General features: G+C 42.2%; 2 protein-coding genes across 2 annotated transcripts in view; both read left to right on the forward strand.

Annotated features, from left to right (window-relative positions):
- The first annotated feature begins 2,101 nt into the window (after nt 1–2,101).
- On the forward strand, nt 2,102–8,283 carry CCDC28A (coiled-coil domain containing 28A). Its single transcript, XM_090040445.1, has 5 exons — nt 2,102–2,395; nt 5,108–5,271; nt 6,219–6,373; nt 7,054–7,076; nt 7,717–8,283. Exons 1-5 carry the CDS (start codon nt 2,238–2,240, stop codon nt 7,769–7,771), a joined length of 555 nt encoding a protein of 184 aa, XP_089896571.1. The 5' UTR covers nt 2,102–2,237; the 3' UTR covers nt 7,772–8,283.
- Nucleotides 8,284–8,408: 125 nt separating this feature from the next.
- The window catches only part of ECT2L (epithelial cell transforming 2 like), a 64,390-nt gene continuing 53,134 nt past the window's right edge, over nt 8,409–19,664 (forward strand). The window contains exons 1-4 of the mRNA XM_090040382.1: nt 8,409–11,300; nt 13,599–13,783; nt 15,971–16,083; nt 17,831–17,993. Coding sequence (XP_089896508.1) covers nt 11,276–11,300; nt 13,599–13,783; nt 15,971–16,083; nt 17,831–17,993 — 486 coding nt within the window. The 5' untranslated portion in view covers nt 8,409–11,275. The remainder of the gene's footprint in view (nt 11,301–13,598; nt 13,784–15,970; nt 16,084–17,830; nt 17,994–19,664) is intronic.

The following is a 19,664-nucleotide window of genomic DNA, read 5'->3' on the forward strand; positions in this document are numbered from 1 at the left end:
TGGTTCTTCCTTCCCAGGTGCAGTACCTTGCACTTGTCAGTGTTGAACCCATTCTATTCTCATCCACCCACCCATGTAACCTGTCTAGATCTAATAGTAGCCTGTCCCTCCCTTCTAACATGCCCACTTCTCCCCACATCTTAGTGTCATCCGCAAACTTGAACAAGGAGCTTTTCACCTCCTCGTCCAATTCACTGATGAAGATGTTGAACAGTGTGGGCCTGAGGACCGAGCCCTGGGGAACCCCACTGGTCACATCCCTCCAGGTTGAAAAGTAGGGTTGGAAAACAAGAGCCCACTCCACAGGCTCTCAGAATAAATTAATGGAGGCTGTTGAGTAGTGCTCTCCGGGCTCTGAGATTCCTGATCCTGTTCAGTTCTGGTTCTTTATGCTGCAGCTGTACAGAACCTCACACAGATACTGTCTCTGTGAAAAGTATCATTGGAGACTGGAAGTGTGGGACAACCTCAGAGTATTGGTTTAAAAAAATCTTGCCACAAATTGGTAAATTGTCTGCAGAGAAACAGGCACACCCTGCACAGTAAGTGGTAAGTACAGTATTTGGGAATTTGAAATTGATGGGCATAGGTAATATAATTAGGTCATTTGTGTTAGTCTCTGTTATGTTTATGAAAGCATATTTTGCATGTGTGTTTTTATCTGGATGAAAGGGGGCATGGACAAAATTGTAACACAAAGGGGGGCTCAGCTCAACTTTGAAAAGTGCTGACTCAACAACAGGGACAGACATGAGGGTCAGAAGTTGACACCAAGTGCTCCAAAGGGATGGAGCTGAAGTTGGTTCCCTATTCCCAGTTCCCAGTTCCTTATCAGTAGGCATGCTACAATACAAAAAAATGACTTTTGGATTGGGCACCATCCTGCCCAGGATTCTTCAAAAGAGTCTCTTGGTGGCAGAGACCTGTGGTTTGGGGTGACATGAAAAAAATTTCACCCATAATCCCTGCCCAAAATCAGCTTCTTATTCAGTGCTATGTAAACAGCACACAGGCCTGGGTGGGCATTGGTTGGCAGTAGATTGCCAATTCTCCCAGTTTGGTTGGGAGTCTACCAGAATCAGCGGTGGCTATTGAAAGCAGTCTTGGAGACTGATATTGTGAATGGGTTGAATTAGTGACATGTCATGTTGGGGGAAAAAAAATCTCTCAGAATAGCTAAGAGCTGGCAACCCCTGTTTGAAGGCTGGCATGCAAAAATCAAGCTTTGGGTTGAGCTGGTACTTCTTCAGGAGAGTCTCCTGGGCACAGGGACATATGGTCTGCAATGATCTGAAGGGGGTTTTACCCTATAATCCTAGCTCAAACTCAGCTCCTTACTCTGGGCAAGGGGCAACACCTCTCGGAGACTGTTGGTTGCCAGGCTGGCACACGAGCACCAGCTTCAGGTGGGCAGCGCCCAGCTTCCGACAGCATGGAGACGTGTCGTTTGGGGTGGCCCGAGAAGGGTTTTGCCCCATAAGCCTTGAAGTGAATGCCGGGCCATTTTCCTCAGCCAAAATTCTTCTTTGGCTAACCTCAGCTCTTTATTGAGGGCTACGGACCTGACACGCTGCTATTTGGGCCTTTTCTGAGCGAACAGCCATAACTGACGACATGCTCGCTCTGCAGCATAAAGATCAGCTCGGGGAAGGCAACCAGCCCCTGGCAATGAGGAAGAGGGGGGAGGGGACCGTGGGGGCGTGGCCTACCCCTCCCCCCGCGGCTGCTACACAACCGGCGCTGCAGCCAGAGCCGCCTCGCAGTCAATCCTGCCTCCTGCCCCCACACAGGCAGAGCTTCACAAGCTGAGGGGGCGGGGTGGGGGTGGGGAGCCTGGCCGGCAGGAGCTGCCTTGTAATTGGAGGGAGGGCACCATGGGGGCGGAGCCAAGCCCGCTCTAGCCAGACTCCGCGAGGGGGCGTGGCCAGGAAAGTGCAGCCCCCTCCTCCCTCCCAGGGCTCGATGCCCTCCTACCGCGGGGAATGTTGGGAACCCATTTTCGCTCACTCCCAGGCGCCTCGCTGGACTCGTACTCTAACTCCCAGCATACACCGCGCTGCCCCCTCCCCCTGCTAGGGCCCTTCCCCGAACTCTCGGTCACATGACTCAGGAGCGTCACTTCCCTAAACAAGCCGGCCGGGCCGGGGCGGGATGTGACCCTGGGGCTGGGGCTAGGGCCGGGACCGGGGCCGCCCGCTGGGCGGTCGCTTCCGGGACGCTGGGGCTGGCCGGCCGCCATGGAGGAGCGGAAGATGAAGCGGCGGAGCCCCAAGGCCTCCAGCACGCACCCCGCCCCGGCCGCCGGCGCCAAGAAGGGCGCTCTGCCTGCCAGCAAGAGCACGGCCTTTGCCCCCGCCGCACCGCAGCCCGCGGCCCAGAGGCCCAAGCTGAAGCGGTGGGTGGCGCCGCCGGGCCGGGCCGGGCCTCGCGCTCGCGGGGGTGGCGGGGGGAAGTAACCTGCCCGTTCCAAGCCAACAGTCAAGGCCAACGGCAGAGAGCGCACACGCGTTCGGGGGCACTGAGGCGTTGGAACGCCCGCGGGGGGGGGGGGGGCAACGTCGCTGGTTTATACTGACCCATCTCCTCATTCCCCCCCCATGGGCCTGGGGCTTCTTGGGGGATGAGGGGTAGCCCAGGAGAAGGGTTGTAGCCCTGGCCTCTGGCATTCTGGGAGCGGCAGGTATTTCTCAGGGGAGTGAGGCGGGGAGATCCCTCTCATTGGGCCAAGCGCCAGATTGGGATGGAGTAGGGCCAACTTTGGAATGAATGCCAGGCTGTCTTCGTCAGACAAAGTTCTTGGAGTAAATGTGATGCCTTGTATTAGAGCATCTCAAAGAGTTGGGAAAAATTCTTCTTTGCAGGTTTTGGAGTATAAATACCTTTGTCAGGCTGAGAAAGCGTCTTCCGGGGGTAGGAGGTTCTGATGGCTAGGCGTCCTGAACTGTGGCCGTGTGGTGAGGGTGAGAGAAAGTCCCCGGGGTGCTGCAACAGCATTGGGAGAAGCAGCTGATTCCTGGGTGCAGTGCAGTTACATAAGGAGAAGAGTTTGGGCTAGGATTGTGGGGCAAAATACACTTCAGGTCACTGTCAGGGGGGAGGGTCATCCCTGCTTTCCCTGCATGGGAATTCAAGAATTTGGGAGCTCTGTAACACATCAGTGGCTGATGAGGTGAACCCTCACCATGGGTAGAGATGAATGTTAGTAGAGTTGATATTTAGTGTAGTTTAGTCAGTAAAGGTACATCTCTGCCTGACTTTCTGATCTATATTGGCATTTGATGGAGTGAGCTTTTGTTCACAAAACCTGTATGTGTCTGCATCTATCAGAAGGTCAGGTAGGCCTATGCACCTTTTATAGACCAACTCAAGATGCAAAGCGTGTATCTGCATATGCAATTAAGGCAGAGCAATAAAGTCTGGTGCACCTCACACAGGAGTCAACCGCTCCTGGGAGCAGCATCTATGCATATGCCCAGGACCACAGCACTTTGACTCTATCTGTCTATATAGACCGGGGTGTGCTTGCGTATCTAGCACAAGCTATCATGACCCAGTTTCCTTCACCAGGTGCTCTTATATACATATAATTCATACTGTTCCCTCTGTCTCCATGTGCTGCCAAGCGGCTGTGTGGAGCTCAGGGTTTCTCGGTGCAGGGGCTGCCTGCTAGCTTGCCCCACACTAGCAAACCCTGTGCCCCAGCCCAGGACAGTGTCTACATGTATGCTGCTACTCATGAAAAAAGCTCTGGAGCAATAAGCTCTGGAGCCTTCACGCGCATTATTCGCATGTGTATATATACCAGTGATATGCAAGTGAAAGGCTTGATGGAAGTGGTAGGGTTTGAATGAAAAGTATTAGTTAACTGTTAAACAGTGAACTACTGCAAGTTGCCAGAGTGACCAAGAATGAGAACAAAAATTCTAAAAACACTAGTAGATTAACTACTACAGATGTTTATCTAATCTGCTAATGCTACATTGAAAACTAGTGTAAAGGAACCGGTATTGGCAGAATGCGCAAGCTTGTTGACTGTCATTCAGAGCTACAGTATATAGTCTTTATCCCCTGCATTTCATGAAAAAATACAGTGTTTTGAGGGAAATACTTAATAGACTAACCAAAAAGCAAAGCATCTACTGTAGTTACAGCTGATATTGTTTGATTTGTGATTAACAGTTATAGGACTCAGTAACATTTGAAAATTGTAGAATTATTCCTACAATTGATTTGTGATTTACAGTTATAGGACTCAGTAACATTTGAAAATTGTAGAATTATTCCTCATGTGGCAAAATGTGGCAGGAAAGTAACAGCATTGATTTAAGAAGGATTTGCCTCCAGTTGTATTTTGACTTAAAATATTTTCTATGTACAGGTCATGTCTCTGGATGGTCAAGTTTTATTAACTTGCCTCAAACGCAACTGGTCATATGGCAATTTACCACAGTTTAAATCCATGTTTGCAGATTATATTCAGCCAACAAAACTATTTGTGTCAGGAGGATTTAAATAATAACACTGAATTTACTTAAACATTCTATATGCTTTTATATATTATAGAGTATTCAAGAATACATTTGATTTTCATGAGGTTTTATTGAAGGGAAAATAGGTCCCTAGTGATGAGTTAAAAGCTTAGATAAATAATCACCAACCATTAATGCATATTTTATGAATTTTAAAGCAGCTTTTAGAAATAACTGCCACTGTTTTAGTATCTACTCTGTGAATTGGGCTGCCATTTTAACATCCCAGGGGCCCAGTTTGATGCTAACTGGAGTCCCAAGAATCTGCTTAACTGAAGTTTTGGGGAAATCCAAAGTCTTTTTCTTAATACTTTTAAAAGGGAAATCTGTACATTCTCTCATACTTTATAGTGATAACAGGAAAGCAGATTCTTGGATCCCTTTGTTATTGTTATGATAGTGGTATGAGTCTTTGTGCTTAAGGCAAATCTGAGATCCTTTTTTTATAACTTGATTAAGCTCTCCAGAGGAAGAAATAGTCTCTCTCTCTCCCCCTCCTTCGCTCCCTCCCTCCTTATGCCCCCCTTTTCTTTTAAATAAAAGTAAAATAAAATTAAATGTATCCTTTTTCCTTTTAGAATAACAAAAGAGAAAGCGAAACCTCCTGCAACAGAAGGAAAAGGAGCACAGGCTGCTCCAATACAGCACTCCTTTCTCACAGATGTATCAGATGTCCAGGAGATGGAAAAGGGACTACTGAGCCTTTTGAATGACTTCCATTCTGGCAAACTCCAAGCATTTGGTAAATATGTGGGTTTTCTTTGCACTACTGCTGCCTTCGCAGGTATAAGATACTAGTTTTTGCAAGCAGATATTCTAACTACAGTAGCTACAGACGGATTAATTTTGTTTTAGACGAGCATGTTGGTCTTTGTTTGATTAAAGCTCAGTTGAACATAATCTCTCACTTCAAATTCTTTTTTTGTGATAGTGACCCTATTAATTGAAGTGTCTATGTATTGTTCCAAGATTTGGTATTGTAATCGGTACAGCATATCAAACTTGCTATTTTGGCGTATAGTAACAGTTTTAAAACTACTTTTGCACTGCAGTACTTAATATGTAGCCATGAAATAAGCTTGCTCTTATTTAGCACCCTGATCTTGTAGTATATAAAGCACTGGGATTATGTGGAGCTTTACCATTGATTTCAGTAGGAGCTGGATTGAGTCTAGTGGAGTTGAAGATATTTTGCTTTTAACTTGCATGGCCCAAGTTACTCTTCTGCTTGATTACGAAATGATGTCACGGTTTCCTGTATGATAGGACTCTGGATAGGCTCTTCTGGCCTCAGGTGCTTGAACCTAAACCTAGCATAGGAAGAAGATTAGTCAGACCAGCTTCTTTAAGTTAAAAAATAAAGGTCCGGTCTAGAGAAGGGTTAAGTGTGAACTAAAACTAGCATATACATCCTTCACTCAGAGCAGGGTAATTAATGCCCCACCTTGTTAAAATGTCCCTCTCTTGCCATTGAACTGGCTGGTATTAATACATGCATAGTAATTTATTATCACATCAAATGTGAATATAGAAGCCACAAATGAATCATGTGGAAGGAAAATATATTGAAATGCTTTCTCGCATGTAGCATGGAAACCTAAGATGGACATGTAATCTGGCCTTTGCTGTCTTCCTTACTGTAAAACTTTTTCAGAAGTCTGATTAATCTTTTTTTTTTCCTTTTTCCAGGAAATGAATGTTCCATAGAACAGATGGAACATGTGCGGAGTATGCAGGAGAAGCTGGCACGCTTGAACTTGGAACTATATGGGGAGTTGGAAGAACTTCCTGAAGATAAGAGAAAAATAGCCAGTGACTCCAATTTGGACAGGCTGCTATCAGATGTAAGTAAAGTAAAGGAAGAAGGGGGCTTCCTTTGGAAAGTGTTCCTCAGAACTAGATCTGAGTTCAGGAACACATGTAGCAGTGAATAGGGTTACAATTTTCTGTACAACTTTAAGACATATGGATTCAGGGTTAGGTGTATTGAAAAAAATGTGGTTTAATGAACTAAGATGTTCCCCCTGTTTGAGAAAATATGTATGTCCTGTGTTACAGACTGCTCCTTAGAGCAATTTTGCTAGGTAGTACACTGTAGTGCAGCCTAAAGTGTAAACTGGTGCGAGTTAAAGATTGTTTAAGCTATTCTGAATATCAGGGGACTGCAGTCATCTCAGTTGTAATCCTTCTACTTGCAGCTGGTGAAGAGCAGCTGTAGAAGAGACTCTAGACTTTTATTTTTAAACTAAATACTTTTTCCTTTATTCAGCACCTTATTTTGTAAACATTAATGAAGTTAAGTATCTGATAAACATAATTTCTTTGAACTTCTTATAACATGTAGGTTTATCTTTGCTTTTAGACCATCAGTACTAGTAATTTGAAGTATTTTTATGAAAATTTGTGTTGCATTTTGTAATGGTGAAATTTATGTTGGGTACCATTAGTAATTATACTTCTGACATGTTTATTTGATTAATGAACTACAGTGCTTTTTCATATCCTTTGTCCATTTACATTGCAGCTGGAAGAATTGAATTCTTCTATGTATCCTTTTTTGGTTAAATATCTAATTTAACTATGGTAAACATTTTTTGCATGAAAAGAAATGTTGCATCTTAATACAAAGATTCTGGTACACATTTTAGATGACCTCATACCAACCCAACAGTTAATGGTATGTACACCAAAATGCTGAGCCAGACTGTTTACTACTTTTTAAATATAAATGTACATAACCAGGGCTGTTCTTTTTCTAGATACCTCCATCCTCCAGTTTTTAAATGTCACTATTCCCATTTTTAAGGTTTTACTGTTAAGTTCACATTTAGAGACTGAATTAGTATCTTCTTAAGCAAGAAAAATAATAAACATTTATTGTGTATTACTTTTATGGGAAAACTTGCCTCAGTCCATTTAGTCTCTGCAGTGAAAGAAAAGATACGGACAGTGAGCTGTTTAAATGCAGACAGTGTGTTTCCTCTTTGCCATGCACACTTTGGCTTTGTGTATAAATGCAGTAATGCATAGTAGTATCCCAGTTTCTCAAGCCCCATGTATTGTTCCTCAAGTCTAACTTTCTGTATAAATATTAAATACCAATGCATCAGAGCTATATACAAAGTAAATATGTAAGTAGTTGTGCTTCATTATGTGAAAAATATAACTCCTTAACACTTTGTTCTAGACAAAAACTACACTTGGCTGATGCTCAAGATATTCCAAATACTACCACCAGTTAAGAGTGTCGATTTCTTGATTTGGGGACATCTCCATGAAGCTGTATATTATTTTTCCAGTGAAATGTTGAAGCTGTATTTTATTTTTCCAGTGAAGCCTTTTTTGCACAACAAAGAATTATGGTTCAAATGCAATTTTTTTTTTTCGTATTAGCTGATTTGAGCACTGCAGTACATCCGGGTTGGAATCTATAGATCTAACTACAGTGCTTGTGCTGCCATGCTGTACGTTGTTGCCTTATAAAATTTGGGAAAACTTGAAAGTACATTTTCCTATTCAGCATTGTTCATATCTGAATTCACTTATGTATATATGTTCTCTCGCATTGCCGTGATTTTAACTAAGGTGGCAGGGATGTTGCTGCCTTCTTACTCAATATGCGGACAATCTGCATACTTTTTCAGTGTTTTATTGATCAATGATGGCATTAAAAGTGTTAATGAATTTATTAATTCAAATCATTTTAAAATTCACTACCCACATTTTATGTAGTAAAGTTCTCTCTCCATAATCAGCTCTTGTGTGGTGTGGATTTCTGCAACTTAGATTTCTTTTCTCTCCCAGATCAGCATTTTAAAAGATCACCCACCTAGATTTAGCATACAAGCTACCCCTCTGCATCATTTAAATCGCACAGTTTTGAATTCTAAACATCATTTGCATTATAACTTGTCCTTGTTGTAGTTCAACATCTGGTACTTGGGACAGAACAATTGCATGCACAAATACAAACTGGACTAAGCTGCCACATTGATGAAAATGAGGTAGGGATTAGACTGGACCATAAACTGAATTTGAGCCAATTGTTTGTTCCTGTTGCAACCCCCCACCAGTACAACTCTACAATAGCATACTGACTTTTACTGAACCTTCCATTCCATTCAGCACTTGTGAGGCCTCACTTGGAGTACTGAGTTCAGTTTTGAGCCCTACACTTCAAGAAAAACAAACGAGGAAGGATCCAGGAGAGAGAGAGAGTGGAAAAAAAAAAAAAAGATTAGAGATCTTTGGAACATGACTTATGAGGAAAAACTGAAAAAACAAGGATTATGTAGTAGGGAGAAGTGAAAACTGAGATGGGGATTAGATAACAGTCTTCAAATACCTGAAGGCAGATTATAAAGAGGATGGAAACAAACTATTCTCTGTGGAAAAGGGAACAGGTTTAGGAGCAATGGTCTTAAATTGCAGCAGGGGCTTTTTAGGTTGGATAGTAGAAGAACTTTCTCACTATAATCTCACTGGCAATAAATTGAGCTAATAAGCATCCTAGTAGAAACAGAACTGCATTCAGTTGATTTATGATGCTTTTGCCAGTTTATTGGGGTCATTTTGAGTCTCCAGAGTGCCAGAAACTTCAAGCAAGGTGCTGAAGTCAGTATCTTTTTCTCAACTCGATGTCAAGCCACTGATGTCTTGTTGAGCTAGATGCTTAGTATTCCCTACTTCATTCCCCCTGTCAAGGAAACCTTATCACCAAACCTGAATGTATTTTGTTTCTACTAGGACATTTATTACCTCAATTTATTGCCATTGAGGTAATAAGCTTCTGTCTTCTGGGCAACATTCTAGATAAAAAGTAATCAAATATAAAGAATAAAATCTTGCCAAACCTACTGCTGTCTAAATCGGTGCTTTTCAAGCTTTTTAGACTCAAGGTACCCCTTGGAAAAAGCTAGTTCTTAGCTTTCTCTTATTTCTTGATTCTGGAAAAAAACAGTTTTTCTGTTGCAAAGAACTCTGACAACAGGTCAGAATGTTTCAGTGCTATGGATTTCTATTTGAAATTTCTGGGTTTATTCCACACCTAACTGCTTATTGTGTGGTGGCACCTTGTTTGTTTAAATAGTTGCAAATATTTTAATCAGCATTGTTATGGAAATTTAGGCAGTATCTTAGAAATAGTCCATTTCTTGTGAAATTACCTATTGAAGACGCATGTTAAGAGGCTTTACTATTTCTTAAAAACATCACTGAGGATATTGGATGTTGGAATACAACAGGTTTCTGTTTCTTAGGGTGCCTGTGAAAATTGTTTGCTTTTGTAACCTGATTTTTCAAGCTTTATTATTTGGAAAATCTTACCTACTTCTGTAATAGGTGTTCACAAAAAAACAATCCTCTTCCTGTGTAAGGGTTGCTGACCTATTTGCAGCATTGTTCACCAGCTGGGATGGGTGTTCTTGTGAGCTGCAATGATCAGAGACATGAATAAAAAAGTTGTGCCCAGGGCGGGGGATGAGCACTGCCACAGAAATATGTAGAGGTGATTTAAAAATAGACAAAGAGGGGATGAGAGCATTAGCTTTCTGACTTCTTGTTGCACTGGTACTTTCGTCCCCAGTAGCTGTGGCTTCCCTTAGAAGTGAGGCTCTTGCTGGCACTGATCTTGTGACTGCATGTTTGCCCTGGCTGCTGGAGCCTCTTCAGGAAGGGTGCAGGGGGGGATAGAGAAGGAGGGAGCCCTTTCCCACCCTCAGGCAGCACCCAGGACTACAACCCTGTACACCCATCTCTATTTACCATTCCTCTTCCCACTCAGCCAAAATATCTGGGGTGACTGAGAGAGTTAGAATGAGAATGTAAGGGGTGTCTTGCCTATAGGGGCGTCTTGCCTATATCTTCATACCATGTTTGTGCATCTAGGAGGCACAATTCTGGAAAGGGCCTTAGAATTATTGCATGCAGTATCCTGGAAATGCAGCCTGCCATGTCATATAAACCTTTCATAAACAGATTAAGCTCTTATTTTAATATTAGGTATTTTATTCCCACTACTATTCCTATTGAAAAGTTGTTCCAGAACCTCACTGCTCTTATGGTTTGAAATTAAACAAATGCAGCTGGAAATTAAACGGTTCATGTTCTTGCACCAATGTTGTCTCTTAACTAGCTCTTGGCTCCTTAGGGATTACCTCCCAATATATTTAGAGACAACAATCATATTTCTCTTAGCCATCATTTTACTGGGCTAAATAAGCAAAGCTTTTTTAGTTTCTTCTGCCAAGATAGGTTCTCCATTCACCTGACCATCCTGACAGACTGTCTCTACCTGTTCCAGTTTTAATTTTTCTATTTTGAATGTGGCAGGCCAGAATTACGTACTGCATTATGTACTAGTATGTTGTGCAAAGGCATTAATATTTCCATATCTCTATTAGAAATAGCTTGCCTGATTACATTGTTGACTTGCATTTGCTTTTTTTTTCCCCATGGCTGCATCACTGTGGTGTCTTGTAGTCCCCCTGTGACCATCATCAGCAAATTGTCCATCACAACTGGAATCTGAACCACTCCTTTCTCCCCGGTCCTGTTCATTTCCTCTTTAAGGGTGAGGCACATTTAAGGCAAACATGGCTCAGTCCAGCTCTGGCTGAGAGCCCAGGGTGTAGCTTGTTGTGCAGTTCCTATGGAGATTTGGGAGCACTGACCCTTGTCTAATACAGCAGTAATTCCAGCTTTCACTGGAGCTTTTCAGCAGCTTCATCAGAGAGAGAGAGAAAGAGATGCAAGCCATACCCCTTTCGAGAGGTAAAGCATTCGATATACTGTGAACAACTTTTTTATGGGAGAAGAGCCTTTGTTTTAATTCTAGTCTTGTTACTGTCACTAGAAAATGCAGAATGTAGTAGAATGGAGGCCTATCATGCAGGTTGAAGAACAGCACCAGTGGAGATTTCAAAACTAAAAAATGAACTGGATATCTTTTTATGCTGTGAGGTTAATAAATCAGGTAGAGTGGGCATGATTGGTTTGTACCAGCAGGTGGCAGTCTATTATGTGCAGTAGAGATCTGGTTCCAGTATAGTAGCCATTGCAGAGAGTACAACCTTCTAGGTGAAGGGCCAGGGGAAGTCCTGACCATTTCTAGTCTTTATAAATTTCATGGGGTGTTTGTGCCATGCCCTTTTGTTCCAGCCAGTTTATAAGTCGGGTAAGTATGTTCTGTCCTGGTTACTGTTCCCTTTATAACTTTACTCTTTTAATGCCTTTAAAATGAAGACATTATACCATTAGAAAAATACAAATCCTGGAGACCTTTTATCTTTAGAATAAATATTTACTCAATATGTAATAGCTATAGAAGGGACTTGTCATAATGTATGTTTCCCAGGCCTTCCCACCATTGTATTTCAGCTGGAAATAGGAAGGTTTTCTGTGTTAGCAAGCACAGTTTATTCTTTCTACCTGTTCAGTACTTGCTCTAATTGATAACAAAGGGAACAGTTGTCTCAGGGTGCATCTACACGAGACCTTTACTGTGTAGTAGCATAGCTTACTATGCAGAGGGCATGTCAACATGTGCCCTGACTGTTCATTTGGTACTGCGCAGTCATTTAGTACTTGCTAATGCACATCCTCGTAGTGCATGATTATTTTTAGATGCTATGTCACTGTAGTGACAAGCTACAGCAACATAGCTTGTCACTACTGTGCAGTAGCGTTGGCATTACAATTTGTGCCTGCCAATGCTACATTGCTGTAGCAACAAACTACATTACCATAGCTCATCACTCCAGTGATGTAGAGTCTCATGTAGACTCGCCCAGGAAGTGTGTGCATCTACACATGCATATGTATGTTTACTGCATACTAAACCTCGCTAATTGTGAGTAAATGTTCTACCTGCAAGTGTAAGTAGCAAATTTACTTGCAATTACTTTACTGTGCAGTAGTGCTTGTATAGATGCCTGACTGGGAGCAAATCTGCTAGCTCCCAGTCAGCTGGCCACCAGGGAACGGGAGACTGGTTCCTGCTTGTGTGAGCTGCTTGCTCCAAGCCCCCACCCTGCTCCGAGATTATGATCAGGGAGTGGGGGCAGTGCCAGCTCCATGGTCACAGGGCTGGCACTAGGAGATTTCCTGGATCTGATGCTAGTCCTTATATTGAAGAACTCATTGATAAGAAGGCACTTTATCCCCATTTGAATTGTGTTATAATTAATTACATTTTTATTTCTGTATCAGTTTTCATTTAAAAGAAAAAGATAATATTGTTTCTTGTGAAGCTGAGAATTCTAGCTCAAAGTTCTGCTTGACAGCCCTGTTACAAATCAGTCCTTCCTGAGTGCCATTTCTGGTGGCACCTTGGGTTTCTTGGGGAGCCTGTTATCTAGGTACAGTACTCACTAACCAGTCCTAGCCTCACTTATGAATGTCATAGTTCAAGTGAAGGGATTATGTTTGGATACATTTATTCCACTCATAAATAAGATTGTAAAATGTAAGATTAACATCAAATGCCTAGACACAGGACATGTTTGTGCTGATGTAAGCTGCTTTTACACTAGTAAAAAAAAAAGTGGGGACAAAAATGACTAAGTCCCTACCTTAAGGTAACTCATTAGAAGTTTGTGTAGAGTTTCTTCAGGAAAAAATAGCAGTAAATATGCACCAGTGTAAGTTACACCAACATACGTGGTGTATGTGGCTGTAGTTTCCTAGGGTAGCTGTTCAAAGCAACAGCTCCCATGCTATGTAATGGTGAGGTGCCATAATAACTACCCAAGGATAACAGGTTATCTGTCTGTTCCAGGTCCTGGTGCATTTTACATCAGCGTACAAAACTGCACTGGTGTTCAACTGTTGTATGTCCAGGTCCCAAGTTATTTTTAACATTTTCTTTACATAATACTCTGACCTCATGCTTCAGCTTCAAATAGAATGTCAGCTGTGGAGTGCTGGGACTGAAATTCAGATCTGAATCCAGATTTGTACTCTTGTCTCTTCTAGAAATCAACATATTTAATTCATTGAAATGTCTAGGTGGTTTCTAGCAAAGGTCTGAACTGTGTAGTGAGTCTATAACTGATGGAACTATTGTTGCAGTGATGATGACAGCAGCTTCTGTAACACCTACCCCACACGCCGTTAAACAACGGAGCTTAGGGCTCCTTGCTGAAGGTACAGAAAAGTCCATCAGGGAGTCATCTGGTCAAATCCAGGCCACTGGGAGCTCGCATACAAGACTCAGTGCTTGGACACCTATTGCAAACAAATCATTCAACAAGCATGTAAGTTAAATTCAGGTAGAAATTATTGTCCTGATTTGCATGAAATGCACTGGTAGAAATTGCCATGTATCTTAAAAATACTGTACTCGTATTTAACAACACAGTGGCAGGGGGAGATTTTACAGTATGCACACTGAGGTATGTGTGGTAAAAGTAAATGGGTAGATATATTGGAAACAATCTCATATGAAAGAAAGTTATAAAGATGTCTTGCCTTTGAATTGCTGCAAATTTATTTTATTTGATCCTTTAATAAAAATGTGGTAGGGACTCCTTTTATATGTTTGAACATAAAACAGTTCTCAATCTTTTTAGATCTGAGGCATCCTTGGATAGACTCAGGACACCCCTCGGAAAATGCCAGTTTTTAGTTTTCACTCTCTTTTTGCCTACATAAAAAAAATAGTACAGCTTTTCTGTTGCAGAGAACTCAGAAAGACCACAACTATGGATTTTTATTTGAAATCTCTGGGTTTATCTTCTGAATTGTTTGTAAAACTAAATGTGCTAACATTGTGAGGCACCCCATGGCACTCTTGTAAGGATCTTATGGCACCAGGGTTAAGAGCCATTGGCCTAAGAAATTAGGGCTCTGGGTTCAGGTACCACTGTAATACAGATAAATAACAAAGAATACTACCACCATGATTTCTGTCACCAACAGGCATTGTCCCCATTAGGCTTGAGACTTGTTTACAGTACACCTACTGTATCCATTAGTGCAGTGGTCACCAACCAATGGATTTCAATCCACCAATAGATCTTGGAGCCTCTTGGAATTGATCCGAGGCTGGTGTGGGGGGCGGAGTGCCTGTGTGCATGCACACGTCTGCCCCAGCCCAGCAGGTCAGTTTGTGGGGAGGGAAGGGGCAGGGGCTAGATTGAGGCCCCTGTGGTGAGGGACAGTGCCGCAGAGGCAGGACCAGAGGTAAGCTGAGTGGGGCCCTGGTTGGGTGGGACTTATCTGTTGGGGAGGCATGCCCCCAAATAATTTTTTCTCCCCCTGCCTCTATCTGCCCCCTCCTTGCCTCCCCACAGACTTACCTGCTGGGTGGGGTGGCGGTGGTGCACAGTAGATGTTTGGTTGCTTTTAAATGCCAAAGGTGATTTTCTACTTAAAATGTTGGAGGCCATGGCATCAGTGGGTTCACATTTGTCTCTAACACAGTAGAGAAGTAAGATGAGAACATCCTATTTCATTAATTGTTATGATGTGTTTTCTTTTTAAAAACTAATGTATGCATTGAAACATTGGCACTTTAAAAAGTAAATGGTTCTTTTTCTTTAATCAGATTAGAAACTGTTCTTAATTAAATGGGTATATTTCCCCAAAGTCTGCTTCTAAATGCACTTCTGTGTCTATGTTCATGCCTGCTGGGAAAATGAGGTGTAAGGAATGAGATCTTTGCTGAACAGCAGTTGGAAGAGAGGGAGTGAGAGGAAGTAGACTGTACCTTCAGGGGGCAGGTAAGCTGAGGTCCTCCTTTTAACCTAAAGCAGTGGTTTTCAAACCTTTTTTCTTTGTGGACTCCTTTGGAAATTTCAAATGGATGTGCGGACCCCTTTGAATTGTAAGTGTGGGTATTCGCATATTTTTGGTCATTGCTATCTATTGTGGACCTCTAAGGGTCTGCAGGCCACAGATTGAAAACCAATGACTTGGAGGGAATGCCACCCCCCACAAAACCTAGTGCTAAGGAGGACAAAAATTAATGTCTGGTCTCCATCAAGATCCCTACTGTCAAAGATCATCGTAGGCAGATATACAGCCAGGGATCCTCTGTAAATACATGAGAGAGCTGATTTATCCAGGCAGGAAAGGAATAAGAACAATGGGCACAATTCTCCATAATAATCTACTCATTAGTGCTGGTCTTTGTTGTGTGCCAGTAGGAGCTCAAGGTCCCAGCAGGGAACCCAGCCCCTATACACTGTCCCTGAAGAGCTCATGTATTCAACAGAGAAGACAGATAAAAAGATATAAAAGGGAACAGGCAGACATGTGAAATGGCTTGGCTCATTTTATAGAGCAGATCAGTGACCAGTATCACTGAAACAACCTGGATCTCAGTTCCATTTCTCTTTGTAGGATCATACAATCTACAAGCTTTGTTAGACATGCAGCAGAATTGCACAGGGTTATATGACATGCTGAATTGTGTATGAAAATACTATGTTTCCTCGTAGCTCTTTCAGGAAAGAGTTGGACTTATAAGCCACTGGTTTGATCTGTGGACAGACAAGCAGCGCAAACAATTCCTGCACACAATATTGATGAAATGCAGTAAATCACAACTAAGGTAAGTTAATTAAAAGGACTTGGTTAATGTTTTCTTCTAAACAGGTACATCAGATTATGATGCAAGTCATACTGTTGTCTGCATGAAATCACTTTCTGCATGGATTGCATTGCAACCCTGGGACCTTTAAATATTTCCTTTTTCCCCCCCTCAGAAGTTCTACTTAGTCTGTTTTATTAAAGACACCAGCATAGATTAAGATCTACATTAATGTTGAACTGAAATGATGTGTTTTTATTAAAATTTACCTAATATAGACTTGAAGATCCAGATTCCCTCTTCTTGTATTAAAGGGGAAATAAAAAATATACAGCCTTTTGCCTAGAAAAATAAACAGTAGGTACTGTTTGGGTAGTACTGGCATTTTGATCAGTACTGTAAAAAGAACTAAGATTCCCTGCCACAGGGATCTCACTGATTAGTACCCAGATCCTGCAATTTTTAATGTAGGCAGGTTGCTAGGGTCAAGCCAGTATATATGTAGTAGGTCATAAAATGTGGAACCTTCTAAAGTACTGAACATCTAAAGTTCCCAAATTTTGCAAGCTAAGGGTCTAGTCATGAAATCTCTTTACCTGTAGTCTAACTAACTTCAGTTTGGGTGGGTGTCTGTGGAAGGGTTTGCACACTTGAGGCCTAGCCATTGATTATTAAAGATGGGTCTCCTCAGGTGCATCTATATATGCACTGTACTGCAGAGTTGACTAATTAGCTCCACAGTAGAGTGTTAACTGTCTACATGTGTGCTGGCAGGGCACAGTAAATTAACTAACTGCCATAAGATAGTACTGTTGGGGGCAGTGCTATCTTACAGCGTAGTCATTTACTGTACAGAAAGCATGTGTGGACAGTGACTGGGACCAGAGCAGTTTGAGGTGGAGCAGAGCAGACCCAGACTGACAGTAGGCTTGTGGGGGTCAGCCACACGACTTCTCAATTTGTGCACTCTCGTGCCCCAGACAGCCCCGCTGCCACCCAAGCCTGCAGCCTACCCAGGGCTGCTCTGCCCTGGCTCAAACTACTGTTGTCCTAGGTGCACATGCAGACACTGTGCCCAGAAGCAGCTGACTCAGGTGCAAACTGCACTGGAGTTTATTGAGGGACATTAATTGCATGTGTAGATGTGCTCCTTTTTACCTTTTTATGAACATCTTAATCCTTTCCAATCCAAACATCTGAAATGACTGCTTCCTTTTTTGTTGGCCTCAAGTGGGCCTAAGAAAATGATGAAGTTGTCTCTTTTATTCATAGCAGTTGTCTTTCTTAAACTTCTGACCTACTAGTTATCACATAAAGCAGGTTGCAAAAACATAAGGTTACATTTTCAATTCTTTTCAGAACAGTGAAACCAACCTCAGTGATTTAAATGCCCAGAATACCACACAACAGACTCAGTTTAATTTACTTTTGGCCCAGTGCTTTGCAACATGTCCAGTTTACTGCAGAATGTACTATAGAAAACTAGTGCTTCTCTTTATATATAAGCCTGGACTTGTTCCCTGAATGCTGCATCATATCACTGTCATGTGATCATCTTTAGAGTAATAGCCAACTACTGGTAATTAGATTAATAAATAGTGTATATAGCAGCTTTCATTTCTTCCTCATAAGCGCTTGAGGGCTTTGCACTGCAGTGGTCACATCAGAGTCATGTCAATCCTAACAGTATTCTTCATAGACAAATCAGGCTTTCTGGAAGAGAAGGACGAGGTGGCATAAAAGTATCTGAATATCTATCTCTTCACAGGTTTACCCAAAATTGGTTTGCAGAGAGGATTCCAGTGACCAAAGTGGACTTCACTAGCGTGCTACCACGTTTCATATCTTTGTACATCTTCTCTTTTCTCAGCCCCAAGGAGCTCTGTGCAGCTGCCCAAGTCAGCTGGCACTGGAAATTTTTAACTGAACAGGTCTGGTCATCATAGATCTATAACCCTGCTTCCTCTGCAGGCTGTAAAACTTTCTGATATCAATAGGAACAGTAACTGGACATTTTCAGGTGTCAGCAAGTAGGCCAACTAAAAGAGGAATTTGAGTGGGGGTTTGCAGAGGGAGTATCCTTTCTATGTGGTGAGGTCTTTTAGTGTCAACTTGCTGGGTTATCAGTAGTGTAAGAGAGGTAGAGGTACCAAAAGAAACATTGCAGTTGCTAGACAACATGGTAATACCAAAACTACCACTGCTTGTTCCTCTGCCTCTACCTGTAATAGGCTCTGTTCAGCTAGCCTCTGACCCCAGATGCTTCTATTTAGGTCCTGGTCTGACTTTATGAGGAATGCAACCTGCATGTCCTTGCCAAAAACTGCCAGATGGAGGAATGCTTCTGATATATATGAGGTGCTTGTTACATACCCTCAGACATCAGATAAGTGGGTGGCTAGGCTGATAAGCATCCAAGGTGGATAAGCATCTGAGGTGGCTAGGCTGAAGGGAAGCTAGATTTGAAGGGGCAGGAGGGGCTAATAAGAAGGGCTAAAGGTTAAGCAGGGGTGCAATGGCATGGTTGTACCCTCCATTCAGCTGTGGAGTATACATGAGTAGTGAACTGTCACAGCTCACCAGCATGTTAGCTCAGCTCCTGTTGGAGCTCCACATGTACTGAGCAGGATGGGCTCCAGCCACAGTGTCTGCTTTCTTGGAGCTCTGGCTTGGGTCAACACTTTGAAAAAATACCCAGAAGAAAGCAACACAAATGATGAGAAGCCTAGAAAACATGACCTATAAGGAAAGCTTGGAAGATAGGGAATTATTTAGTCTGGAGAAGAAAAGACTGAGATGAAATTTGATAGTCTTCTCTAAATACAAAAATGGTTGTTATAAAGAGATTGATGATTAGCTGTTTTCTGATCCAAAGAGGGCAGGACAAGGAGTAATTTGTTTGAATTGGGATAACAGAAATTTAGGTAGGATAGTAGGATGAACTTTTTAACTATGAGGGTGGTTGAGCAATGAGGGTGGTTGAGCAACCTTTTATCTAGAAAGGTTGTGGAATCTGTCATTCGAAGTTCTTAAGTGCGGGTTAGACAAACATTGGGATGGTATATTTTAGGCGGGTGGTTCCTGATATTTCTTTTCTCATTTTATCATTCTATGAAATGGGAAATCTGCATTATTCTTTGTATATATCATAGTTATTCAAGGGAATTTCATATTTTCCTAGATATGTCAGATATATTCTTATCAATGAAAGTCTTATCATGTGTCCATATACCACACTTCTAAGGAATTAGATATGTAATGAAATATTATAAACAATAGGAAAGATTTGCACCAGACTGTTATTCCTATGATACCTGATAGAGTGAACCTTTAAACTTTGCTTTACTTAATTCACTAACTCTGAATTATTGGAATCTTATCCAGGGCCAGGTCTATGCAGCAATGCCATGTCAGGCAGGGGTGTAAAGAACTATGATCTCTGACCCTGTAAAACCCCAATGGATATGCAAGTCTAAGAGCAAAATTGTGCTTTTTCTGCTTCACTTGTATGAGGTGTTTTTTCTTATCAGGAAAAGGCACAACTTTGCCATTATGGTTTGTTCACAGAAAACCATTTAGCCATTGCCATATGCTAGTTTTCT

The sequence above is a fragment of the Crocodylus siamensis genome, chromosome 1 (assembly GCF_052110815.1).
Source record: "Crocodylus siamensis isolate JL-2025a chromosome 1, ASM5211081v1, whole genome shotgun sequence".
NCBI classification, from domain to species: Eukaryota; Metazoa; Chordata; order Crocodylia; family Crocodylidae; genus Crocodylus; species Crocodylus siamensis.